We start from the raw sequence: 27,611 nt of genomic DNA on the forward strand, positions 1-27,611 counted from the left end.
ATCTGTTTTGTATTGGAAAAGTAACCACAAAGGAAAGGTTGTATTTTGGACACATTTTTGGATATCAGTTCTCATTGTTTTGTTTTTTTTCCACAATGTGTTTTGCAAGCCTTTACCCAAACTTTCTGGTTAAAATGAACATAAAGTTCCTTTTGAAAATGTCTGACTCTTTTATTTGAAAAAAATCATGCAGTCCGGTTTCTTTGAAGGCGATTACCATTACAACGTATAATGTGGAAGGACAGACACAGGGCTGTAAAGCCAAATCTCAGACGGGGTTTGGACTTTGTGTTGTTTGATATACAAACAGTTTGTGGGACTTTATCATTTTCAACATCTGTTGGAAAAGAACAAATTCCAAGAGAATTACTGTGACTTATATGAATCCTTATGTAGAGAGTATATTAGCCTGTCATTATAAACACAATGGTAACTTTAGATGGGAGGACCTAAGGTGTTATTCACCATCCAATAACTTTATAAATAGTGCACACTGAGGTCCTTAAGGTAAGATAGAGCCTGATTCTTCAAGACCTTTAAATGCAGAGATAATTCTGGATTTAACAGGGAGCCAATATAAGAGATATATGCTCTGTCTTTATAATCCCTGTTGGTTCTTACTGCAGCATTTTGAATCGGTCGAAGGCTTTCGGGGAGTTTTTATTTAATAATGAATTTCAATAGTCTAGCCTAGAAGTAATAAATGCGTAAATGAATTTTTCAGCTTCACTGTGAGAGGACACGTTTCTAATTTTAGTGAGCTTGAATAAATGCCAGAAAGCAGTCCTGCATATTTGTTTAACGTGTGCATTGAATGACAGAGTATCTAGTTAGACACCGAGTACAATAACCTGAGTTTTATCTGAATTTAGAAGCAGGAAATCAGAGGTCATCCAGGTCTTTATGTCTTAAGTTTAACTAATTGTGTTGTCCTGTGAAACACCCAGGACCATGACATATCTGACTTCACGGATCGATAAGATCGATATTATTTGCAAAGGAATTAAATGCTATGCTATGCCTTTTAATTAACACTGCCAAAGGGAAGCATATATATTGTAGATAAAACTGGTATTAGCATAGAACTCTGTGGAATGCCATAATAAAGCTGTATGTGTGAAGAAGACTCGCTGTTTACGTGAAAACATTTGAATTTATTATGTGGAGTTTAAAGCTCTACCACCTGAGCTACAACCAGCCGCAGCTCAGGTGGTAGAGCAGGTCACCTACTAATTGGAAGGTTGGTGATTCCCCATCTCATCCAGTCTGCATAACAAATATGCCTGAAAGAACTTACAGGGCAAAAAAACTGAAGGGCTGGTTGTGTAAAGCGCTTCGAGTGCTCAGATGAAGTAGAAGAATCAGTCCATTTAGATGAAATTCAGACCATTGCAGCACATTTAAAATCTTTGGCATGCTTTTATCTGCAGTTTTGAATGCTGCACTGAGGTCCAGCAGGACAGAGCTGAGTCTACTCGAGGAACCGTCACTAAAGCAGTTTCAATTCCACGATGAAACTTAACTGAAATTCTTTAAATAGACCATTCCTCTGCAGACGATCGGTTAAATCAGTAAAAGCTGGGTGAAGTGGTCACTTTTTAAGTAATTGTTTAATTACTGCCACCTTAAAGGCTTGTAATACGTATCCCATTCATAGAGACAGGTTCATCGTATTTAAAATTGAAGCATATGAAAAGTTACCACAATTAAAATGAAAATAAAATACCGTCTCTCACTGATCCCGTACAAACCCTCCACTGCCTGCTTTAAGTTACTAGACTCAAAGATCCGAAAATATTAATGGAAAAATAAACCATCACAAATAAGTTTGAAAAGTCTAAACACAGTGGTGGTCGAGAGCTACCAAGTTTTTATGTTTCAGAAAGATTAACTCAAGCTGCTTATACATCCCATGGCTGGGCCTAGAATAGAACAGAACAGTATCAAGCATCATAATTGATTTATGGCTTAACATAAACCCTCTGTTCTGTCTTCAGTTGTCTCCTGTAAACCCATTTGGAACAATCCAAATATTTATGAGTAAAATGAATCAAAAAACATTCTGTCATGGCATCAGGAGTGGATAAAAGAAATCTAGAACATGTTATTCAACTTTATCAGGAACACATTTTAAAATATGGAATCGGCAACAACAGGTTTCTTGAATATCGACATTTTAAATCTTTTATGCAGGAAAGATTTAATCCCGATCAGCTGAACTTAGAAATATCTACAGATCAAAGCTTGTGGTCACAAATATGCTTTAATACCTTCAAAATGACTAAAAGTGTCATGGGCGTCTCACGCTCTTTCTTTTTGTTTGTTTGTTTGCTTTTTAATCCTGTCCTATATGACAGCTTTTGCAATCAGAATTATAGATCTGAATGCTTTTTATTGTCACTACACACGTACAATGAAATTCAGAGCAACTGTGGAAAAAACGGGGGTAAGGTGCACAGTTCTGTGGCACCATAAACATCTGAACAGCTTCAATATCAAATGTATACATATAAAACAATATTGTTATATATTTACAGTGTAGGTGATTGCACGTAAATTCACTCTTACAGAGTAGTGATGGTTGTTTGTGTAGTCTGTGTAGAGAGGAAGTCCTTTGATTGGGGGTGGAATGATCTGGATCCACTGTTGTGCCAAACACATTTTGTTTTGCCAAGAACAGCTCCTTAGATTCTCTACAGGCTCCTCTTGTTCAGGGCTTATCTGATTATTTTGTCATTTCTATCTGTGTTATTTCAGTCATTATACGTAGTACACAGTATGACCATGTCTAAGGCAGGACAGGCAGTAAAAGGATAGAGTAGAAGTAGAAATGCACAATGTCTCTTCAACTACGGCACCTGTAAGGAAAACAAACATGCAGCACCTGAAACACAGACATTTGAAAATGCACAGGTACATAAGTCAACAATCTTTTTGTTGTGTGTGTGTGTGTGTGTGTGGCTCACTAGGCCTTGGTCCCTGTGGGACACTCTTCTTGAGTGTGGGGAGGTTTCCATCTCCACTGGTTGTTGGATGTGGGTACTTGCTGGCCCTCAGGCCTGTGGTCTGAAGTGGTTTGACCTCTTTGTTGCATGCTGGGGTTCCCGCCAGGTGTCAGGCATTGCTTGGGCACCTAGGGTCCTGTGGCCCTGTTCTCAGCTCGTGCTGGGAGGCCGACTTCGGCTGGAGTCTGCTGCCTCCTGCTCCTGGTTCTCTGGTGCTCCTGCCTTTTGGCTGTGGGCACTCCATCTGGGGCCTCCCTCTGCTCCTCTGGGGTAGATCCTCTTGGCAAAACTGTCAGACAGGTCAGGTTTCTTAAAACGGATATTGAAAGAATGAGTCTTTGACTAAAGGTAGGCCTTCTCTGACCTGCTCTAATAGACAGGAGGAAGAGATTACTGAAGTTAACCCAGAAATATCAACAGGAGAGAAAGAATATAACTCAATAACAAGAAATAATTAATAAATAATAGCGGGATGCAATGTTTCATCTGTGGGATGATTATGGATCATTTTCTCTAGTGTTTGAAATTTTACTTCTGAAGAATTTTATGAAGTCATTACTAGTTTGGGTTAAAGGGATGGTTGGCTCAACAGAGCTCTGAGTGTCAGCCTGGCTACACCCTGGGGTTGTTCTTATTGTCTTCAATCAGTGATGAATAGTAAGATGTTCTGGCTTTACAGAGGGCCTTTTTAAAATGCAACAGTTTTTCTAGGCTAAAAGATTTTCTACATTAGTGAGATGAGATGAGCCACAGTATCCAGACCTACATGCAGTGAGGATCTAAGACTATTAACAAGATAATCATCCTCAGTGGGAGGAGAGTTTAGGTCTGCACTGTGCTGGCACATGGCATCAAGATAACAGTGGAGGAATTGACTTTTAGAAAGACACCAGCCACAGTGATGTGTTCCCCACTGCTGTGTAATCTGTTATTGTAAATTTAAATACGCAGCAGTGAACACAATTTCTTTGTTTAATTCAAGAGCACTTTGAAAAACAAACTGACCTGATACCAGCGTATCTAAATTAAGGCAGCATGTACAAACAATGAAAGATACAAACTAAATTCTAAACTCTAAACATCCCAAAGACGCCTTCCTGCATAAACCGTTTCAATGACGGACGCTTCATATTTGCTTTACCATTGTTTGACTTCTTGGCTAATCTTAATGATGTTATTTTTGTTAAAATACTGTATCGATGTTTTCAACCTACAAAACTGTCCACGGTTCATCATACCATGAACCGTCATTGACTTGGCTTAAAGCTTAATCAGGTTAAGTTTAGGTTAGCTTCTGTGAAACCGTGTGTCTGTTGTGGGTTTCACATTCAAAGGCTTATTTATCGACTGCTTACATTATTCATGCTCCTCCTCCTGCAGGAGGGGGACTGCTCGTGTGGTTACAGAGTCGACTGTTTGTAACAGCAAAGCTACAGTCTGCACATGGACAGTGAGCCAGGCTGTAAAATAAACTGCTGGCCCCAGTTCTATGCTTTCATGAAAATAAGATCGCAGTTATATGAAATCTTTGACAGCAGTTTATCCATAAACTACCTAAAGTACATAACACCAGATATATATATATATTTGTTATACTGCAGGATGACACTTCTCTATTACAACTATATGACTCCAGGGGTTGAAATAGCTGTTAGGGTTATTCTTGTGTTATTTGCTGATTTGTTTACTTTCTGAGGGCATAAATAAATAGATGTTTATTCATGCAGTCATTGCCGACACTGGATATAGCAACCTTTTAAAAATCATTTGAAACTGTAAAGCTTTGCACATTGACATACATTTTCAAATGGATACTATTGCAAATACAGAATGATTCAAATCAATTTAATGTTACACCTTCTTCACCCTGTTATGCAACAAGAAATATGTTTTTAGTGATGGTGCCCCCTGTGGACAGAAACATGCATAACTGCAGAGAACATCTGCTTTTTCTCCTACAATACAAATACAAAATAGTGGACACATTCACTGCATCGTGGCTGGTGGTTCGAAACGTTGCACCTTTGTAAGGGCCAATAGGCAGAGAGTAAGGTGGTGCTAAAAAGTGATGACGTCCTGTGATGGGCTGCGAGTTACCCATCTAACAATGTGACATCGAGTGTTTCAATGTTTGATTTAGTCGTTTTTTGGACCATGACACAATCTTTGGATTTTGCCTCTGTACTCTAACATAGTGTGTTTTTAATCAAGTAATGAAAATATGATTAAAATTCAGGTTTTAATTCGAGTTTTTAGCCAAAGTGTTGAATTAGCTGTGAAAAAGTGGTGACTGAAAAATGTCTTTCTCTTCAGAAACTCTTGGGTTGCTTTGTAGCGTACTTTGTGTCATTGTGGATTTGCACTGTCTTTACATCTTAGTTATAGACTCATACACCTGCCTGTTTAAGAGTATTCTTAACTGGCTCAGTGTTAGCAAGGCATTTCTCTTAACAAGCAAGAAATTCCTGCACTGTTCCTACCTTTTGTTGTTGAGTTTACCAGTGCATTCCTGCTTTTTAGGAGTATGATCACTGATTGATTGTTTGGCTTCGAATAAAGTTTATTCTGTCTTTCTGATTGATTTAGTTGGGTTTCTCATTCATTTGCGTCAACATTTTCCATAGTTGGTATATTTGGAATTTGGTACCTTTTCACTATGATGAAAGTGATGGACACCTTGGTTGTGTTCAGCATTTGGAATCAGCTCCAGATCTCTTATCAGCTTGATTTGTCAGTGAACAACATCAGTGTTGCAGCCAGGTGAAGTCGGATTACGCTTGAAAAGGAAAAAACGATAAAATTGGCTGTCATAACTCCCATTTTGACCTCTGGACTTCCAGGTTATACTCGGCACAGATGTTCCTGTACACTCCTCCCCCCTCCCTTTCCAAACGCCTTCGACGCTTATTCCCTTCCGATGCTGACGGGGATCAAGGAACCAGCGCACGCAGGCCCGGATGTGCTGTCTATACTGGCTGTCTCTCACCCTTTACCCCCCCTGTTGCTTGTCATGTGTTTCTTTGGTGTATTAAGAGTTTTTCATGTGCAGAGGTGTTTTTTCTGTTCTCAAACTGATCTCCCTGTTGGAGCTCAGTCTGAGGGGAGTTATTTTTTTCTCCTTATCTTTCCTCATGTGGTGCATTTTCCATTGTTATACCTCTCTGACCTGTCTTCCCCATGTGATGTTTGTGTAATGTATGTATGGTCGGAGGGTAAGATGGCCCCGCCATTGCGTGCAATAGGTCGGCAGCCTTATGAAATTTCCCCTTGTGGGACTAATAAAGGTAAATCAAATCAAATCAAAATGAATCAGAGGTTTTGACTGGAGCAGAGAGAAAGTTTTGCTAGCTGAGGTTACTGAGCAGGTTATGAACTGCAGTGTCATTTTGTTAGCTTACTTTCCCAGCAGTATTTGGTGGCATCTCTGTGGAAACCTGCTAAAGCTCAGTGGAATGGTTTGGAGAGGATCTGCAGGATCTGGGCTGGAAATATTTATAATTGATAGGCTGAGAGAAGGAGGTCCATGATAAGATGATTAAAGAAAAGCAGATAGACTATAAGACTTTAAAAAGTCTGGTTGGAAATGTACTGTGAGTGCCACATAATGTGGCAATGTATAAAACACAGATATGAGAACACAACAGACACAGACAGAGAGAATATGTTTGGGGTGTGGTCCCAATCCTGAACTTTAGATAAAGGTTCATCATTTAGGACCAAAGAAGTGAAAAGGTCACTAGTACACAACCGTTCAGTCTCCTCTGGAGCCACAGCTTCACCATGTGTCTGGTCCATCTGACCATGAATAGACTGCAGCTTAAATGCTATCAGCTCAGATTCAATTCTAAAATTCTTTACTGCAACTTAATTTCACAGTCCATTAGCATGCTGCTAAATGACTGTGTGTTTTGGTGGTAGTGGTAATGGGAAAGAGACAATGGAAATGAATGCTTCACAGACAGAGAGAGAATAAAATGTAGGCTGGAGGCAAGCTGAAAAGTAGTAATGATGCATTTCTTCAAAAGAGTGTTTGCTTCAGGTAAAGACAGGAAAGGTTGAGCTGCAGTGTGCGTGCTTCTGTCCATGCTGCAACCCAACACAATAGATTTTCACTCTCTTTTTTTGTAAAGTTAAATTGGATGTGTTATAATGCTTTATATCAAGAATTTATCAAATTCTAATTCAGAATTTCATATCTGCGGCTACAGCCACATTTACTGTTTGACATGTTTGGTGTCCTGCGACCGTACTTTTCTTTCCCTGGTGAACACGTGGGTAGATCCAGGTTGTGGTTTGTTCTGTCAGAGGTTTCTTGTGCTGTAGAAAAACTTTCCTCCCTCCTGTGGTGAGTATCAGGTATCATCAACATATATACACTAATAACCTATAAAAGATGACACATCTCATTTACCCTGGTCAGCCTGTTTCTAGTCTGTTGTTGGGACCCAACCAGCACTGATCAGCATGAGACTCGGGCTGTGTCCGGTCAGTAAAAAACAACTTAAATATAAATACAATCAGTGTTTATATTTAAGTCAGGGCAGCTATGGCTACAGTGTAGCTGCCATCACCAGTGTGTGAACGTGTGAATGACTGAATGTAGTGTAAAGTGCTTTGGGGTCCTTAGGGACTGAGTAAAGCGCTATACAAATACAGGCCATTTACAAAGAAAGAACAATACAGTATCCACATCTGCACCAAATCTTCAGCAGTCTTCCAACCAGCCTATTAATCAACCAAAGACCAAGACAGACTTTTAATTCATTTGAAAGCCTGATGCTTAGCCTCGTCCACCCCAGCTGTGAAACTCAGAAACTCTTACTTGTTATCATCTATCGTCCACCTGGGCCTTACACAGAGTTTCTGTCTGATTTCTCAGACTTTATATCTAATTTAGTGCTCAGCTCAGATAAAATAATTATTGTGGGTGATTTTAACATCCATGTAGATGCTGAAAATGACAGCCTCAACATGGCATTTAGTCTGTTATTAGACTCAATTGGTTTCTCTCAAAATGTAAAAGAACCCACCCACCACTTTAATCACACTCTAGATCTTGTTTTAACATATGGCATAGAAACTGAACATTTAACAGTGTTTCCTGAAAACCCTCTCCTGTCTGATCATTTCCTGATAACATTTACATTTACAATAATTGATTACACAGCGGTGGAGAGTAGACTTTATCACAGTAGATGTCTTTCTGAAAGCACTGTAACTAAGTTTAAGAATATAATCCACCCACTGTTATCATCTCCAATGCCCTGTACCAACACAGAGCAGAGCAGCTATCTGAACGCTACCCCAACAGAGGTCGATTATCTTGTTAATAATTTCACCTCCTCACTACGTACGACTCTGGATACTGTAGCTCCTGTGAAAACTAAGGCCTCAAATCAAGAAACCAAGTATTTGACTCCGTGGTATACAGTGGTCCCTTGTTTATGGCAGGAGTTACATCCTGCCATAAACATCGCGATAGCTGAAATCTGCAAAGTAGCCAACTTTATTTTTTACAGTTATTTCTGATGTTTTAAGGCTGTAAAAGCCCTCACTATAAAACTTTATACACTTTTCTCAGACAGGCATGAACGCTTTCACACTTTTCTATCTTGTTTAAACACTCTCAAAGACCTTTGTAGAAAAGTAAGTCCAGTATTATAGAATGAAACCAAAGGCACCAGCAGGTGACGACATTTCGCCGACGTTGTTGTGTTTGTTGTGGAGAAAACTTACAAACATAAAGCACTTCAGAGTCACACTGCTAACGATCGAAGATTTATGTGAATTTGACAAGCTGAATGCATTCTGTACTGTACAGGAGACACGGCACGAGAATAATTGGCAATGGTCTACCTACAGCCAATCAGGATGCAGAGCACAATGCGCTGTAAAAAAGAAAAAAGAAAAAAACATGCACAATTGCACAACCAAAATAATCTGCGAAACAGCGAGGCCGCGAAAGGTGAACCACATTATAGCGAGGAACCACTGTACTTCTCAAACACGTAGCCTAAAGCAGATAATCTGTAAGCTGGAGAGGAAATGGCGTGTCACAAATTTAGAAGATCATCATTTAGCCTGGAGAAATAGTTTGTTGCTTTACTTAAAAAAAAGGAAAAAAAAGCAATGCTGAACTACTGTAATTCATTATTATCAGGATGTCCTAAAAACTCCCTGAAAAGCCTTCAGCTAATCCAAAATGCTGCAGCAAGAGTCCTGACAGGGACTAGAAAGAGAGCAGATTTCTCCTGTTTTGGCTTCCTGTTAAATCCAGAATTAAAATCCTGCTCCTCACATACAAGGTCTTAAATAATCAGGCCCCATCTTATCTTAATGACCTTGTAGTACCATATCACCCTATTAGAGCACTTTGCTCTCGCTCTGCAGGCCTACTTGTTGTTCCTAGAGTATTTAAAAGTAGAATGGGAGGGAGAGCAGCATGTCTTTATCCTGTCTACCTCCCCCAATCACAGCAGATGGCCGCCCCTCCCTGAGCCTGGTTCTCCCGGAGGTTTCTTCCTGTTAAAAGGGAGTTTTTCCTTCCCACTGTCGCCAAAGTGCTTGTTGGGGTTTTCTATGCATGTCAATACAATTACAATATAAAGCGCCCTGAGGTGACTGTTGTTGTGATTTGGCGCTTTATAAATATATTGAATTAAATAGCGTGGGTTGTCTATTGATTCAGTGCCTGGCTGTGTGAGTCTGTGTGTTGAGGTATTCTTGTGTAAGATACCGAATCCCAAGCTGCTTCATTGAGGGCAATTTGTATGAAAACATGGTGCTAAAGGATAAAAACAGAAGGTGCTTGGGTGTTTGAACAATAGTAGTAAAATTATTTTTAGTGCTGTTAGAGAAGAAAAGCACAATACAGTATATACACTGTGTGTGTGTGTGTGTGTGTGTGTGTGTGTGTGTGTGTGTGTGTGTGTGTGTGTGTGTGTGTGTGTGTGGTGAGAGAGATGTGCTTAAAAAGCTGTTAAGGGTCATGAAGGAACAGGTGATGCACATCAGAGCAAGCATCCAGGAAACATTAAAGGCCAAGTGAAAAGTCTAAACTGGGAGATTCTGTTAGTACAACAAAATAAAGCAAAAACACTGTGAAAAGTGTTTTGTGCGCTCTGCTGAGAAGGTGATTGTCTGCAGACTCCCATCTCTGCAGGACCTGTATACCTCCAGGACACTGGGGTGTGCAGCTGGGATGACAGCTGACCCTTCTCATCCTGGACAGTCTGTTTGACCTGCTCCCCTCAGGCAGGAGGTTTCTATCCGGTCGTTAAGTGATGACGTGACGAATCCTACTTCCGGGCCTAAAGTAGTCTGCGTTTAATATGGCTTTTGTGTTGTTAACATGTTTAATGTTATGTATTTTCTTCTATTTAATCTCAAAAAGCTCCTAAAACAGCCCATGCAGCAGTATATGAATGACTAACCTCGTATTGTGGATGGATTATCTCAGTTGTTCTCCTGGCTGAAGTTTGGTCCTTTTACAGCATCCTGCCATGCGATTACATTTGTTCCTGACCACCGAGAACACTCACGTTAACTTTTATCGAGTGGAAAAAAAGTTAGCTTGTTTATATTATGCTAACATAGCTGTGTCGCTAGCGGTCACGTAGCACATCATTATATACCAGCTAGCCCAACTTCAGTAACCCTACAAACGTCACTGCTGTTTAGTTTTCTGTCTTCATTTATGTTGGAAGTGATAACAGAGCTGTATGTTTGAATTTGTTTCCAAAACCCTGCAGTCAGGACATGCTATATTGTATTTAGATGGAAGCTAGCGAGCTAACTTCCTGCTAAATGTCATAACTTCCGTTTTCATGGATGCCTGGATGTTAAACTCAATTGTTACACCTGGTAGAGCAGAACTAGGGCTGGGTATCGTCACTGATTTCTAGAATCGATTCAATTCCGATTCACAAGGTCACAAATCGATTCGATCCACGATTCGATTTAATTCGATTCGATTCGATTTAAATCTGGGAAATTTTGACAGTCAGAAGTATAATTCAGATCAGAACATTTACATATTTTTGTATCTATAAAAAGGAAGCTGACACTCGCAAGACTTTATCCAAGGTGTGAGCATCACAGCAGATGCCTTTGTGTCAAAGTAGCTGAAGATAAAACACAGAAAAACATGAAGGTTTTCCTGGCCTGGGATTTTATAAAAATATTCTGCAGTACATCAAAAACGAAAGAAAACCATTAATTAATGAACATTACCTCTGACGTTACAGCGGTTTTATTAGACACGCTAAGCATTTTGCATTTTGAATAATATTAAAAAGTTTAAATTTGTTCAGTATTGAACAGCAGAAATGAGGTTTTCTTTTCGGAAGAATGTAAAAGGGAAAAAAACAGCGGCCGACAGCGCTGTAAACAACAGTAGACTTGTGTAACAAGCAAGCGAATAATGAAGAAAGCGAAACTGTTCGAGAGAGAGGGGGGAGAGAGGGGGAGGGAGAGAGGGAGAGAGAGAGAGCTGCGCATCGCAATGGAAGCAAAACAGTAAAAGAGTGAATTCATGACGATGTTTATGTGAAGCGTTTGGATCTTCTTCTGCTGCTGGTTCGGTCAATATTGTTTGGAGAGAGATCAAACTAACAGCTTTAGAATCAGCGCATAAAGGGCGTGAACACAAAGCGCCGACCCGGATCAGCGAGCTGTCGGCTTTCAGCCCCGACTGTGAGAAAGGCGACATCTAACTGATTCTGATCCGCGGGTCGCGCTGTGTGTTTAAGTCTATGTGCAGAATCCCTGTACCTGCTCTCATTTACTGTTTGGTGGTTCTTGAAATTTTGTGAGATGTCACCAGAGATTCTGGCATTTCGGACAAAATAAATTTATATTAAAAAATCGATTCAGGATTTTAATGAATCGATTTTACGTTATCCAAGCCAGAATCGATTTTAATCGATGAATCGATTATAAAAACCCACCCCTAAGCAGAACGCTGATCATTTTATTAAAGATGAAAGACTTTAGACAGTTTTTCAACTCTCAGTAATGCCATAGTGATCGTTTGATATATGGACCTGCAGCGGAGTTTAGGCCCCGACACGGCTAGTGACGTCAGACTGAACGACCGGATAGGAACAGTTTCTTTCCCTCTGCTGTTGGACACATGAACAATACACCACAAACACATGACCCGATACTGTGTTCTGTGCATCTGTTCCATTTTTGCACTGATCATCACCTGCGCACATGTATATATTAATCTGCTTAGCACTTTTAATTTTTCTGTTTATTTAAGTGTAAACCTGCTCAACATTTGGCATTAAAACCCTTTCTGATTCGGATTCCCACAAAATCATTGAATGATCTGGATGAGACGTCTCAGTAATATTTTTGCCATGAAGTTTTATGCTATGGGACCAGAATAGATTATCAAAAGTAACCTTTAACTGTCTTCATATGTCAGTTAGCAGCAGCCTTGTGTTACAGATTATCAATGTTTCTATTGTTAGAAATTAATAACATTATTATATACATTTGTCCAAATTTCCTTCCATTTGGTACTTCCAAGAGAAGGTGAGTTATAAAGTTTGGATTTCAGAAGAGTTGATGTACTGTGCTTGAATGTTTGAGCATGCATGGTGGATGTTCAAGCACTGTATTTTTCCCCTCAGGTATTTCCACACCATCTACCTGGGTGTTCGGAGTCGCCAGGGTGCTGAGACGGAGCGCTGGCGTTACTACTGGAGGATGGTCTATGAGTTTGCAGATGTGAGCATGCTGCATCTACTGGCAACTTTTCTGGAGAGCGCTCCACAACTGGTGCTTCAGCTGTGCATTATCATCCAGACACACAAGCTCCAGGCTGTGCAAGGTAGTAGCCCCACACACATTCAAACAATGCTGCACAATTGTGTGACCATACTGATGCCAAACATTTTTATATATGGCTTGTATTTATATAGCGCTTTACTTAGTCCCTAAGGACCCCAAAGTGCTTTACACTACATTCAGTCATCCACACACACACACACTGGTGATGGCAGCTACATTGTAGCCACAGCCACCCTGGGGCGCACTGACAGAGGCGAGGCTGCCGGACACTGGCGCCACCGGGCCCTCTGACCACCACCAGTAAGCAACGGGTGAAGTGTCTTGCCCAAGGACACAACGACCGAGACTGTCAGAGCTGGGGCTCGAACCGGCAACCTTCCAGTTACAAGACTAACTCCCAACCCTTGAGCCACGATCGCCATGATTGTAGCTGAAGCTGGCAGAGCTATTTGTTTGTGTGTACATGCTATCTTATGGATAGAAATGATTCTTCAAAGTCACATGTGAATTGGAATTCTGTCTGTAATTCTGTGTATAGACAGAATTTCTAGGTGCAGCCAGCGAGCAGAGGGTTTGTGGTTCAGGTGACTTAAGATCACAACTGTGGTTTTTGCAGATTATTTGATTTTGTTGGCTTCATTTAGCCATTTATTTAGCCCTCATTTCTTGGTAGAAATGAGCTTCTCCAAATCAAAGAAAGCTAGCTGAGGTGGTTCAGACATCAGGCAAGGATGCCTCACAGGCACATCCAAGGTGTTATGGCCAAGTCTGACTGGGAACCTGCTTGTGAGTTTTACCAGTATTTCTGATTTGTTGCACTCTGAACTTTAATTCTCAATAATATAAATGAATAATTCTCTGATTCTGTTAGCTTTCAAACCTTTTCAGTCAAATGGCTGTAGTTAAACATCCAGTTCTCTCACCCGGTGCTTAGTTCATCATCCTGGATGTGCAAGACTTGCTGCAGTGTCATGGTCATGTAATGTCCATTTCCTAATTATGCAATAACCTGTGAAGCAGATGAAAGATCAGGAGGTTTTTTTTTAGTAGCTTTGCACTGAATCTGGAAATATGAGGCCCAAAGAAAAGTGTGTGCTAAAAAATAGCTAAAAAGAACAATCAAAGAACTTTTACTTGGTCAAGAAAAAAACATTTACGGCATCTACCCCATGACTAGAAAACTCTGGAGGAGAAAGTCTACAAATCAGGGTTTTTACAACAAGATGCACATGATGAAACGCTTACTGCAAAAACAACCAATGAGTTTCTCTAGACAAAGACGTTGGATATCTTGTTATGTTGTTGAACATGACAAGATGTGTTACAGTTCAATTTTATTTATATATATTTTATTTATATTGCACCAAATCATGAGAACAAAGGTTCTAATTATGCAAATGATTCAAGGTGGAATAAGAATGCCCTGGAGCAGTATCTGTACCTGCTGCATTCATCTTTCCAAGTGTGGTGTCAGGTTTATATTGTTGATTGTCATTTATGCTTAGAAAAATTTACTCATATATGCTTAGAGTTTTATAATGGAATGCGTAATGATAGAGGTCTGATCCGTAGCAGCCTGCAAAGACTCTGTGTGCCTCTATGACAAAGTGGAGGAGCAGTTGCAATGCTCTCCATTTGTCCCATATGTGTTTATCTTTTTTTGCACATTGTACACATTATTCTGTTTCTATGTATTTGCTATGATTTGCTATTTGTCAAGTAACATTGCTTCACTCACTGTCCCAGGTTTGTTTGTGGAAGCGTTTTGTTGCCGGAAAATCAAACATGCTGCAAATTAAGGCAAATACTCAGTTACATGTTTCTTTATATTTTATTATGTTACAGATTAAGTCATTTGTTCATACTTACTTTGTTTGTCTTTTCAGTCTTCATGAGGGTCAGGTGTGGGGAAACGCCCGCCTGGCATTTCCTCATTTTAAAGTCCTGATGATGTCACACATGACATCAGCAGGTCAAACCAAGTGGAGGGGTTTGTTTTTCCATAGAGATGCTTCCTTTTGTTTGTGTTAAGGTTTAAAGGGATTTGTTGAATGTTTTCCCTTTCGTTAACACTGCCATTTAGTTGTGTAAATGTGCATGTTAGAAGTGTGTAGAGGTTTTGTGTTTTTAGATCATCTGTGTAGAGCTTTAGATCCCTCAGTTTGAGTGAGTGGTACTGGCTGGGCAATTGGAGGGAAATTGATGGCCCTATTTAAAGCCAGTCTCTACCAGCTGCAGCAGAGAGGAGAGGAGAGGAGAGGAGAGGAGAGGAGAGGAGAGGAGAGGAGAGGAGAGGAGAGGAGAGGAGAGGAGAGGAGAGGAGAGGAGAGGAGAGGAGAGGAGAGGAGAGGAGAGGAGAGGAGAGGAGAGGAGAGGAGAGGAGAGGAGAGGAGAGGAGAGGAGAGGAGAGGAGAGGAGAGGAGAGGAGAGGTAATGGAGTTGATTGGGGGGGGTTGTTAAGTTACACATTAAATTAAGTTCACTGTAAATAAATTGCTCACCTCTGGAAATCTGAAATGTCTGCGTAGTCGGCTTCCCACCACCTTCCTTGACGTTCGAGTCTGACTACTTCACAGCCTCCCAGAGTGCTCTGGCATACACATACATCTTGAGGTCGTACCTTCTCTTACTGATTTATGGTATAGGAGGACACCTGCTATGTATCTGCTTAAGTATAAGTGCCTTTTGTTTAGGTGGACCGCTGGACTCCTGGGACCAGCTTTGGGGAGTCATTCACAGGATCACATCTTGACACGCACACACACACATACCTACACGACACACAGACAAGGTACTCTTTGTTCTCATGTATGCCTATGTAAGACGTCATATGTTAATGAACCTATGCATATTCATATAACCACAATAGAGATCGACAGACCACAGATGACTTTCGTGCATTGCATTGTGGGTACGAGTGGCAGCAAAGTCAAAACACTGCATCAAGCGCTAGTATTTCCAGCACCGCTAATCATTAATTCTGTGGTTTTAATCCCTACTTGCATTTTATTTGCCCCCAAAAACAGCTCTGTACAAAACGACAGAAACACGGCAGCTCTGTACGAAGACAGAAAAGTAGGAGGAAAAACTGAAAGGAGTGGAAGGGTCAGACCCACACGAGCACAGAGTGGAGTAAGCACGTTAGCGTGCTGCACAACTTTCATCACGCACACATTTATTATTATGTGGTCCTAAGTGTGAGCGCACACACTCAACATGTTTAGTAACTTCAGATCCTGCAACAAGCCCAGGGCCAGTTTACTTTGGTGATTTGGACGATTCCATCTCACAGCTGCTGTTACAGACCAACACCATGTATTTGTCCTTTCAGGTTGTAGTGTTACACAACATTTTCAGATCTAGTAGAAATAAAACGAGTGTTTCGTAATTCATTCAATTTGTTGTCTTTATTTATAACTGGCATTATTGTTTCGTTCTGTTACAGAGTCTTACAGGAAAGAGGCAACGTTGTAAAAATCCATCAGCTTTATTAGCTGCTTCGGTGAAAAACAAATCAACAATGCAAAACAACATACTGAAACAGTTATTCATCACTTGATTGCTTCAATACAACACTTGGGCACATGTATGCAGACGTTTCGTGGCTGTTTTGATCTCGCGCTCTCTCTTCACCGATCAAATCTGGCTGTGTTAGCAGCTTTAAACTCGGTCTGACCCAGGCTGATGGAGGGGCCCAGTCTGGATCACATCCCAGCATTTTGTAGGCTGGTTTTCCTACAAAACACAACAAACATTAGTCCACAAAACCACAGTGAACAAAGCAGCAAAGCAACGAATTCAATTCAAATCAATATAAGATTTATTTGTAACCTACATCAACAAAAAATGTTGAAATGCTTGGAGCAGACTAACCTGTGAGCTGCAGGGTTCTGGGACGTTATATTTGGTCTTCGAATGGCTGCAATCCAGGCCATCCGTCGCCTCTTTGGTACTTCGGAAACATGACTTGAACAATTTCTCTTCCACGATGGAATCCGATAAAAACGATCTCTTTACCCGTCGGCTTCCCCTGGCTGTCATGTGACTATTGCAGTTAATAATACAACAGCTTCTTGCCATTCTTTGTTTCTTTTTATCACTGTGTGACTGTTTTCATATGAAAGCCTGCGTGCACTAGTACCACTTGCCACTCGTACCTACAATCCTTTGCGGTTTTACCCCAGAAATGACGTCACATCTCTATAAAGAGCAGTGCTACGAGGGAGCTGACGAGAGCGACTGGGGTTCGAGCGGAAGGAACGGCGCCCGTCACAGTTCTCTCCCTCGTGCACGAGTAACACAAAGAGCTCTGGTGACTTGTGCGTTGCTTTAGCCATTGTAGTAGAATTGTCTCGTTCCAGCGGGGGCCTGTGCCAGACAGATCCATCATGTGGTGCTTCTGTAATCCATCCGTTATGTGGTTGTGAAAACGGTTGTTTTCTCTCTGTCTCTTTAGGAATGACAGCTGCAGCCTCCCTCGTCTCTATGGCCTGGGCCCTGGCCTCCTATCAGAAGGCCCTGCGAGAGTCTCGGGATGACAAGAAGCCCATCAGCTATCTGGCAGTGATTATCCAGTTCTGTTGGCACTTCTTCACCATAGCAGCCCGAGTTATCACCTTTGCTCTGTTTGCGTCTGTATTTCAACTCTACTTTGGCATCTTCATCGTCCTGCACTGGTGCATCATGACCTTTTGGATTGTCCACTGTGAGACAGACTTCTGCATCAGCAAGTGGGAAGAGATTGTGTTTGACATGGTGGTGGGCATAATCTACATCTTTTCCTGGTTCAACGTCAAGGAAGGACGGACAAGGTGAAGACGTTCTCCATCAGTGTGATGTGGTTCAATTTTTAAACAATGCTTTAACTCTTCTGTCATTTTTAAATTTATAAGCGCTTGGTTGCAGTAAGTGCAATAGTTGAAACTACCATGCAAAAGAAATTCAGCCATTCCTGTTTCTTGAGCTAGTTTCAACTTTAGCATTTAGTACTGACAACTCTGACTTACATGAAACAATCTGTGAGACCTTCAGCTTATTTTAGTGATAGTTGCTTGCAAATACTTGCATTTATTTGTTGTTATTATGTCTCATGTCTCTGTGCAGGTGTCGGCTTTTTATCTATTACCTGGTAATCTTGATGGAGAACACTGCTCTCAGTGCGTTGTGGTATCTCTACCGATTTCCTCAAAATACTGACGCCTTTGCAGTGCCAGCACTCTGCGTCATTTTCAGCAGTTTCCTCACCGGCATTGTTTTCATGCTCATGTACTATGCCTTTTTTCACCCGAACGGGCCACGCTTTGGACACTCACCAAGTGGCCAAGGCCTTGACCTGGACCCTACTGCTCAGTTCTCCACTCTGCCATCAGAAGGTGCCACCAATTCACTGCGTTCGAACCGAGGTGCTACCACAACTCTGGAACGACACGACAAGTATTCTGAGCGAGATGGCTGCATGCCAGTGTTTCAGGTCCGATCCACAGTGCCATCAACGCCATCTTCTCGTGCTCCACGCCTAGAGGAGAACGTCATCAAGATCGACCTTTGTAGGAACCGCTATCCAGCCTGGGAGCGTCATGTTCTGGACCGCAGCATTCGCAAAGCAATTTTGGCCATAGATTGCTCATTGACTCCTCCACGGCTGCAGTACAAAGATGATGCTCTGGTACAGGAGCGGTTGGAATATGAGACCACTCTATAGTCCGCTCGGCTTTCGGAAACCCTGCAGGGGCACAGCAACAGAGTGGTATCCTGTGATCACATAAACAGCAACAGGAACTGTGGCAATAAGAATTTGTTACTGGCATCAGTTTCAATATCTTCATCTCCCATTGCTGTCGTTCTTTTTCTATTTCCGGGTATCAGAAGTGTCGAGAAGCAGTCGGGACTGTTGGTAATGGCTGGATGACCAACTCAGTACAAGTTCAGTTAGTGTCACTGGTGGGATTGCTGCTGGTCAGATTGTTGCTATTATTTTTACTAACACTTATCTGGTAAATGTTGTCTTCTATGGACTAAATAATAAATGACACTCTGCTTAGAACAACAAGAAGCGAGTGTGTTAAGGGGTGTTAAGTTAAAGCTGTAAAATAATAAAAAGTGGAATTGTCCATTGTCCATACAGACAGCTTTTAAGTCACCAGATACTCCCATAAAACAAAGGAGACCTGAATTACAAACTCAAACTTGTCCAAATGTGTTGGTGTCCTACCATATCAGCCACAAGCAGGTGGGTACTCTCAGTCATTACTCTCTTTCTCTTAGTGCCAAAAAGGGTCATTGCGAACATCCTCTAGATTCCTGTACAAACAACTTAGGGGTGCCTGCATAATCCAGAAGGTTCTTCTTTGAGCTAGACCTTTCAGTGTTATTGGACATCTGTGATCAACACTGGAAGATGGCCAGAAAGTGACCTATGAGAAGACAGTGGTCAAAGTAGCATCTATGAGCAGTGATGGTGTTTTGTTTGGGCAAAACATACTAAATGATAAGGCTGAATGTTATAATAGGAAGCAAGAAAAGGGGGCAAAGGTCAAATACTAGCTAATGGTCTCGTTCTGAAAAGGAAGCATTCAAACTTACTCAATGCCAAGAAAAAAAATCTTCCTGGCAGCTCAACATAACTATTTGTAGTCCGGCCTCAGAAACACAGCTGCAGATTTATTCTGATCTTTGCTTGTATGTGGAGGGTGAAAGCATGTGCCAGACACCAATGAACCGAAGAGAGGAGAGAGGATGATACCGGAAATGGAAATGAGTTGAGGATCGAAACACAGACAAGCAGCCAACTCAGCCATTCCAACCAGGATGTACAGTACTCATGCAACATGCAGCATTTTTCTTTTAGAGATGAAGTAGAGGCTACTGAAGTCATGTGTGTGTGTGTGTGTGTGTGTGTGTGTGTGTGTGTGTGTGTAGTTTACACAAAACAAGCAAAGGAACGTGTGGTTAGTCTGTCTGAATAGAATCTTTGCTGTAGATATGCAGGTGACACACGTCACCTTTCGAGGAAAAATTGCCCTTTTTAAAAACACTTTTTACATTTTGACTCAACACATTTACCAACCAAACCACACAACACAGGTTAGCATAGTGCTGGAAGTGTCCACTGGCAAATGAGAAACCTAGACGGGAAAAAGCTTGATCCTGATCATACTGCATACCATGCTCTGGAAAATAAGCGATGGAATACAAACATTTTCCATACGTAACTTTTAATGTGGGTAACAAAGACAGTAAGTGTAAATAACAGAATGTAGGATTTACTCAATCAGAAATGCAATGCTGTGACAGGCGGTTATCCAAAAATGACTGTTGGTGGTGTTAAATGATGAAACTGTAAACATGTACAAGCTCCAACAGATGGCATTTGGGGCCAAAACATTTTTCAAAGTCCAATCTAAGTATTAAACATACACACATAGTGTTGTTATGTGGAAATTACATTTATGAAAATACCTCAAACATTTATTGTTTGAGGTATTGTTATTGTACAAAATGTTTATGCTGTACTTCCAGTAGCTTGTCATGGATGACCTGGATCAAGATGGTGCCTGTTTTTCCCAAAAGTTTGTTCCAACCTGGTAGCAAGTTTCAGGGGAGTCAGGGGGTCTTACAAAATTCAAAGGTTGATATAGTGCATTACGATGTTGTGCAGTGCACTATAAAAAAATATGAACAATACTGTGTAAGTCTGTGTTTGATGTTACCAGTTAAATTGTCCTGGCCCGGTTGGCGTAGTGTGTATTCCAAACCTTGGAACATCCCTGAAAGAGAGAACCAGAGACTGAAGACATAAGGAGGTGCTGTGCCATCCCATTTGCACCATTCTGTTTACCCTCAAAACCCAAATAACTTTACTTCAAGAAACGCTGGGCAGCAACAGACAATATCACCTCACAGACTAGTTGTCTGTTAGTCAAGAATTTTAGCTCTCTCCCTGCTTTTCCTGTGCTAAGATAGTGTCCAGATAAAAGGAATTCTAGGTGGTCTTTTGTCCAAAGTCTTTGTTTTAAAGCATGGAAAGAGAAAAACACAAAGCCAGTCAATGATAATCAGGATATTCTGACCGGTCATTGCAGTTATTTGAAACCACAGCACAGTGGCCGTCATAATCTTGTTTAAACAAAGATATAAGTGAAAAAAGACTCTGTATTGTGCCCATTACATACAGACCACTTAGAGAACGTACGGTTACGTTGTAACCTTGGTTCTCTGAGTGAAAGACTATCTCTCCACTCCGTACATATGGAACATGTAACGGAGTTGAGAGATAGTCTCGATATGATAGAGAACCAGGATGATGTGTATGCAGAATATACTATGCTGGTAAGTGCTGGCATATTCCCACCATTTTTTGTGGTTTCTATTAGATAGAAGTTTCAATTACATACTGTATGTTAGGGTTTTTTAATAATTGTGTTTTCTTCGTGGTGACAAGTCAAAAATGTTTTCTGTAAAAAAAATAAAAATTCAAAGAAGCAATCTTGAATGATACAGAGATATTTTTGTGCTTACACCAAAGCCTCTGTGTTTTACCAGAGACATACTTTTAAAGGACTATAGCAGTGGTTTTGCACGTTTTAGAAAATCTTTTTGCAAAACCTTTCACTATAGTGAGTTTCACTATAGTCTTTGAACTTTTGTTGTTAGTTGTTATTATTATAATTATAAAGTAATGCATTGGAGACTTCCTAAGTATCCGGTTGTTCAGTCTGACGTCACTAGCCGTGTCTGGACCTAAACTCCGCTGCAGGTCCATATATCAAACGATCACTATGGCATTACTGAGAGTTGAAAAACTGTCTAAAGTCTTTCATCTTTAATAAAATGATCAGCGTTCTGCTCTACCAGGTGTAACAATTGAGTTTAACATCCAGGCATCCATGAAAACGGAATTTATGACATTTAACGGAGTTAGAAGTTAGCAGGGAGTTAGCTCGCTAGCTTCTATCTAAATACAATATAGCATGTCCTGACTGCGGGGTTTTGGAAACAAATTAAAACGTACAGCTCTGCTATCACTTCCAACATAAATGAAGACAGAAAACTAAACAGCAGTGACGTTTGTAGGGTTACTGAAGTTGGGCTAGCTGGTATATAATGATGTGCTACGTGACCGCTAGCGACACAGCTATGTTAGCATAATATAAACAAGCTAACTTTTTTTCCACTCGATAAAAGTTAACGTGAGTGTTCTCGGTGGTCAGGAACAAATGTAATCGCATGGCAGGATGCTGTAAAAGGACCAAACTTCAGCCAGGAGAACAACTGAGATAATCCATCCACAATACGAGGTTAGTCATTCATATACTGCTGCATGGGCTGGGCTGTAGTTACATCCTAAGGTTTTAAAAACTGAGCTTAAATAAATGATTAGTGGTAATAAAAGCCGAGGGAGGTCAACAGGGATCACTGACTGTTTTAGGAGCTTTTTGAGATTAAATAGAAGAAAATACAAAACATTAAACATGTTAACAACACAAAAGCCATATTAAACGCAGACTACTTTAGGCCCGGAAGTAGGATTCGTCACGTCATCACTTAACGACCGGATATCTTCATTTAAACAGTCATACACTGCACAATTTTAAACTGTACTGTAATGAACAAAAATCCACAAAGTAGATATAAATCCACAAATCTGGCATAAAAATCTGGCTGCAAAAATCTATTCAGACTGAGCAGTTGGACCGAAAAACATGCAAACAGTGTTACGGCTGAAGTTTGACAACAGATACTTTTATGTGTGTGTGTGTGTGTGTGTGTGTGTGTGTGCGCAGAGTTTCCATCAGATATTTTCAGGAGACCAATCAATATCGTGGCATTAATGTCTCTTCATTATTTTTCGGTTACTTTGAGATTTCCATGGACTTGTGTTTGGTGGAGGAATACACTTGTGCTTTAGTGAAAATGTTGTATACATAAAGCTTTTGTGGGTTCAGCAGAAGCTGCATAACATAAGACAGATGTCCTGAAGTAATACTACAGTAGCTGAATCAACATTAGTGACAACTAAAAAGACTAAACGCTTTAAAATATACTAAACCTGATGATTTTCCATTTAAAGAAGGGACTTTTCCAGACCTATTATCTGGGAACAAACTCGGTGATGTGATGTAGATGTAAAGCGTTTTTCTTTTGTCATTTTGTTTTTTTTCTTGGGATAAAGACACAAGTTTCATGATGGCACAATACTGTTGTAGAAAGGCATATACTGTACAAGGCTGTACATACTGCCTGTTCAGGAAACCAAGAGCAGGCTGTGGAAAGAACTTTCATGATCCCTTCAAATAAAAAAAAGTGAAATTACTGCTCGTCTTTTTTAATGAAAAAAGTGAATAAAATAAATCAGTAACTGGGCTGTCAGCGGATAAAGACAAAGTCTAAACATGTATATTTAATTAAAAATAGCACAGCATGTGTCAAACTAACAAAATGTGAGGTGGGAAATGTAGAAATGGTTCTCAACCACTGCACCATCCTGGTGCGCAGTTCAAAAGCCAGCAGATGTGGTGGTATGCGTTAATACGCATGCCATGCATAACTTGCACATCTCTGAAGACAGTTCGTCCACAGGTATTTGGATAGTGACGTAATTTTAGTAAATGTTGCTCCAGAACAGCTTTCAGCTACATTCATTGTTGTAGACATGGTTCCCTATTTGCAGACTTTTCATTGATGCTTTCTTCTGTACTGAGTTAAGCACCGAGGTTTCTCTGTTGTTTTGGAAACAGGGTTGCAAATGCAGCCTTGTATTTCTTAGACATCCAAGCAATTTATTTTAGTTTTCAGTTCAAAAATCAGCTGTAGCCTTAGTTTGCTCATCACCATCAACACACACAGTACATTGATATAAATATGTGTGGAACATGAAGCTACCTCAGTTTGTCTCATGCACAAACCCTTACAGATTGTCTGTCAGTTCATTTTCTTCTGTAGCACAGTTGACACTTCTGTTTAAATGAAAATATGTTTACCAAAATTAAAATGAATTCCAAATAACAATAAATATTAAACCCTATGAAAACCCTTCAAAGTATAACATTGGTAGCATGACAGTTATATGGCACTGCAAATGGGCTGATTGTTGGTTTTATGATATAAAGGTGACTGTTGTTGTGATTTGACTATATAAACATTTGACCTGAACAGAACTGAGGATTAGGGTTCAACTAAAAAAATATTACTTTAGACCTTGTTTGATTAGAACTAGAAAGAGAGAGCAGATTTCTCCTGTTTTGGCTTCCCTTCATTGGCTTCCTGTTAAGTCCAGAATTCAAAATCCTGCTCCTCACATACAAGGTCTTAAATAATCAGGCCCCATCTTATCTTAATGACCTTGTAGTACCATATCACCCTATTAGAGCACTTCGCTCTCGCTCTGCAGGCCTACTTGTTGTTCCTAGAGTATTTAAAAGTAGAATGGGAGGCAGAGCCTTCAGTTTTCAGGCCCCTCTTCTGTGGAACCAGCTTCCAGTTTGGATTCAGGAGACAGACACTATCTCTACTTTCAAGATTAGGCTTCAAACTTTCCTTTTTGCTAAAGCATATAGTTAGGGCTGGACCAGGTGACCCTGAATCCTCCCTTAGTTATGCTGCAATAGACGTAGGCTGCCGGGGGATTCCCATGATGCACTGGGTGTTTCTTCTTCACTCATCATGTGTTTATACACCTCTCTACATTTAATTATTAGTTATAACAATTAACCTCTGTCTCTCTTCCACAGCATGTCTTTAATCTTTCTTCCTTCTCTCACCCCAGCCAATCACAGCAGATGGCCCCGCCCCTCCCTGAGCCTGGTTCTGCTGGAGGTTTCTTCCTGTTAAAAGGGAGTTTTTCCTTCCCACTGTTGCCAAAGTGCTGCTCATGGGGGTCATATGATTGTTGGGTTTTTCTCTGTATGTGTTATTGTAGGGTCGACCTTACAATATAAAGCGCTTTGAAGCGACTGTCGCTGTGATTTGGAATTTTATAAATCCCAGATGTGCTCCAGTGTTCATGACTTTGTTTTAGCTGCTTTCTGTGTTTAATTTGCTTTAAAATAAAATCTATTTTGATTTTTCCTTCATTTCGACATCATCACACAGGAGACAATGAGGCTGTACTTAGGGCACAGCTTAGTTTTCTAGTTAAACTGGAAAGCATGCGTGTGAGTCTGTGTGTGAAAGAGAGAGAGAGATGTTTTTACACTCGATAGCAGAATATGTGGCAGTTACTGTGCTTATACTAGTCTAGCAAAGAAGTTGTTCCTCAGTACTGCATCATCTAAACCCCTCAGACTGTGTTTATTTGTAACATCAGTTGCACAATACTGCTATAAAGGAATGAAGAAGCAATAGAAAATATAGAAAGCTTGCAGTTATATTGCAGTTTGTTTCTTGGTTTACTCTTCCTCCTTGTTTTCTTGCACTTTTATTGACTCTAAGAAAAACAATGTTCCATGTGTGAGTAAGATGTTCTCAGTAACGGTTATTTATTAATAGCACAAGATTTTTTTGACCAGTCTGTTCCATAGACAAAGTCTACAAACATCAGGGACACATGACACGTGTTAAATATGTAATATAACAATCATAGAGCCATTGCAAAAACTCAATTTAGTTTGACGATCCAACATGTTTTTGACATGAGACTTAACAGGATATTTGACCGGGAGCCAGATTTGGGGAGGTTGCTATTGGTGTGTAATGGGAAACAAGGCTACAAAGTCTCCATCCACTAAAGTAAAATGTTTGTAGTTGGCTAAATGTAACCAAAGCACAGACACAAGACTCTCATATCTGCATTTAGTCTTAAAGACTTGTTGGAGTGGTTCCACATGACGAGCACATATTCTACTATCACTATAAGATGAGATAAATAGATTGTGTTTTTCTGTTAGTATTGTGGTCCAGCGACTGTCTCTATTCATCATCTATAACAGATCAAAGCTTTGCTGCTGTGGTCCGGACATACCTGCCAAGCACAATACAGAATTTAGCTATTGAACCAGGCAAAAACGACACTATGAAGTTTGAATGGTCAGCATCATTTGTGCAGCAGCAGCAGCTCCAGGCGGGATCGTCCAGTCTTAGTACAAGCACAGTGACCAGCAGGTTAAAAACAATCCTGTATAATCATTCTGTACAGATGTCTGTTTAGAGTTGGTTAAACATGGAATACCACAGATAGTGAACTGAACAACTTAAATGCTTATCTGTAAATAAATGTATGCAATGTGTACATGTTAAAAAAGAACATTCCTCTCTTTTTGAGTTCTGACTGTGAAGCGTGTCTCTAGAGGTGCGATGCCACCATGATGGCTATAAATATGACAGTAAAACACAGAGGAAAAAAAGATAAATGTGGTGTATGTGGTGTATTTAACAAAAGAAAAAACATGTTTAAGACAAAGTAATATTGGTCTTATCAGTACGTTGCATTGTGTGATGAAAGCATTCAATGGGGGAAAAGTACATTTTATTGTAAAAATAATAATTCAAGAATAATAAAAAAAAATAATCAAAATGAGTTTTTTGTACATATGAGATTTTTGTAAATTTTTATTTGAATCTAATGCAACACAAACTACCAAAATTCAGTTAATAAAGTACACTGTGGTCATTTATCTGGCCTCACGTTTGTTCATTTCATTTTCGAGTCAAAACCTCATTGGTGGTAGATTCTCCAGGAGGAGCCACAAATCAAATCACCATCACAGGCTATCGATGTTACACAACTAACCTCCTAACCCAAGGGGCTGGACAGCACAGGACGGGCTGCTGTGTGCAGAGTTGCTCGGATTCATTGCAACTAAGATATGGCAAAAGACATAATCAAAAATCTCCAACACTTCCACGTGTCTAAATGTATGTCTGGCTCATCTTTTGAGCCAACCTACCTTGAGAAGTGCTCGCACTGCAGCAGATGGATGCACAAAGTTATCAAAGTATTTCCAAGTGTGAAGAATCATCAAGAGATTCAAAGAGAGCCACACAGTACAGAACAAGCCCGGCAGAGGCAGGGAACCAAAGAGTCACTCGAAGCCTGCACAGAAAAGGTTGCACACAATGAAAATCAGCCAACCAGAGATGGATTATGCAGACAGGAAGCACGTCCTCTCAGATGAAACTAGCTCTCTTTGGCCATGTTTGCAGAAAGAACATCAGGGGGGCTGATGATATTGATCCTGGTAGTTTTTGTTGAAATTATTTTTTTGTTTGTAAAGTTAAAATAATGTAAGCATCAAAAACTCTGTTTACATTCCTGTATGTTTTCTTCTTTACAAGCACGGGTGCAGTAATTAGGCCTCGATGTTGTGTTATGAACTTGGATGTGGGGGTGGGGGATTCCTGGTGTGAGCAGTGACTGATGTGGGTTTCAAAGCCCTCTGTTGGAGCCACAGGAAAATGTTTTGCTTGTGATGCTAAAAGTTGTGTTTACCCTTTAGGAGAAAGCTTTGTGTCATTGCCGAGGGAAACCCGTGTGGACTGGATGCTCCCATCTGGAACTGCTGCTGCTCCTGCACAGATTATGCTGTGGACCTTTTTGTAGGACTCTAACCTAACAGGTAACTAAAAGCTGGGAGTAAAGTAGGAGGGATACTCCTGCTGAGGTGAGCAGCTCATTATGCTCATGCCTTGTTTTAAGTCACAGATCGCCGTGCTGATGCATGCACTGCTTTTCCCGCCACTCACTGTAGAGCAACAACTAGTTTCATAGTAATTTGCCTCTTTATTGATCTTGTAATAAAAAACATAAATCCATCGTCTGACTCTCTGTGCTATGAACTACTCATTCCTCAAATAACAAACAAAGCAACA

General features: G+C 40.5%; 1 protein-coding gene and 1 long non-coding RNA gene across 2 annotated transcripts in view; one reads left to right on the forward strand and one right to left on the reverse strand.

Moving 5' to 3' along the window:
- xkr4 (XK related 4) overlaps positions 1-26,416 on the forward strand; it is a 29,352-nt gene extending 2,936 nt beyond the window's left edge. Inside the window, exons 2-4 of the mRNA XM_026150363.2 lie at positions 12,647-12,846; positions 17,263-17,617; positions 17,910-26,416. Of these exons, the coding sequence (XP_026006148.1) occupies positions 12,647-12,846; positions 17,263-17,617; positions 17,910-18,507 (1,153 nt within the window). The 3' untranslated portion in view covers positions 18,508-26,416. The remainder of the gene's footprint in view (positions 1-12,646; positions 12,847-17,262; positions 17,618-17,909) is intronic.
- On the reverse strand, positions 1,566-15,032 carry LOC113011042 (uncharacterized). Its single transcript, XR_003270433.2, has 4 exons — positions 14,676-15,032; positions 13,730-13,815; positions 2,967-3,294; positions 1,566-2,858 (listed from the first exon to the last, which is right to left on the reverse strand). It is a non-coding gene; the product is annotated as an uncharacterized LOC113011042 (long non-coding RNA).
- Positions 26,417-27,611: the final 1,195 nt, after the last annotated feature.

The sequence above is a fragment of the Astatotilapia calliptera genome, chromosome 18 (genome assembly GCF_964374335.1).
Source record: "Astatotilapia calliptera chromosome 18, fAstCal68.1, whole genome shotgun sequence".
NCBI lineage: Eukaryota > Metazoa > Chordata > Actinopteri > Cichliformes > Cichlidae > Astatotilapia > Astatotilapia calliptera.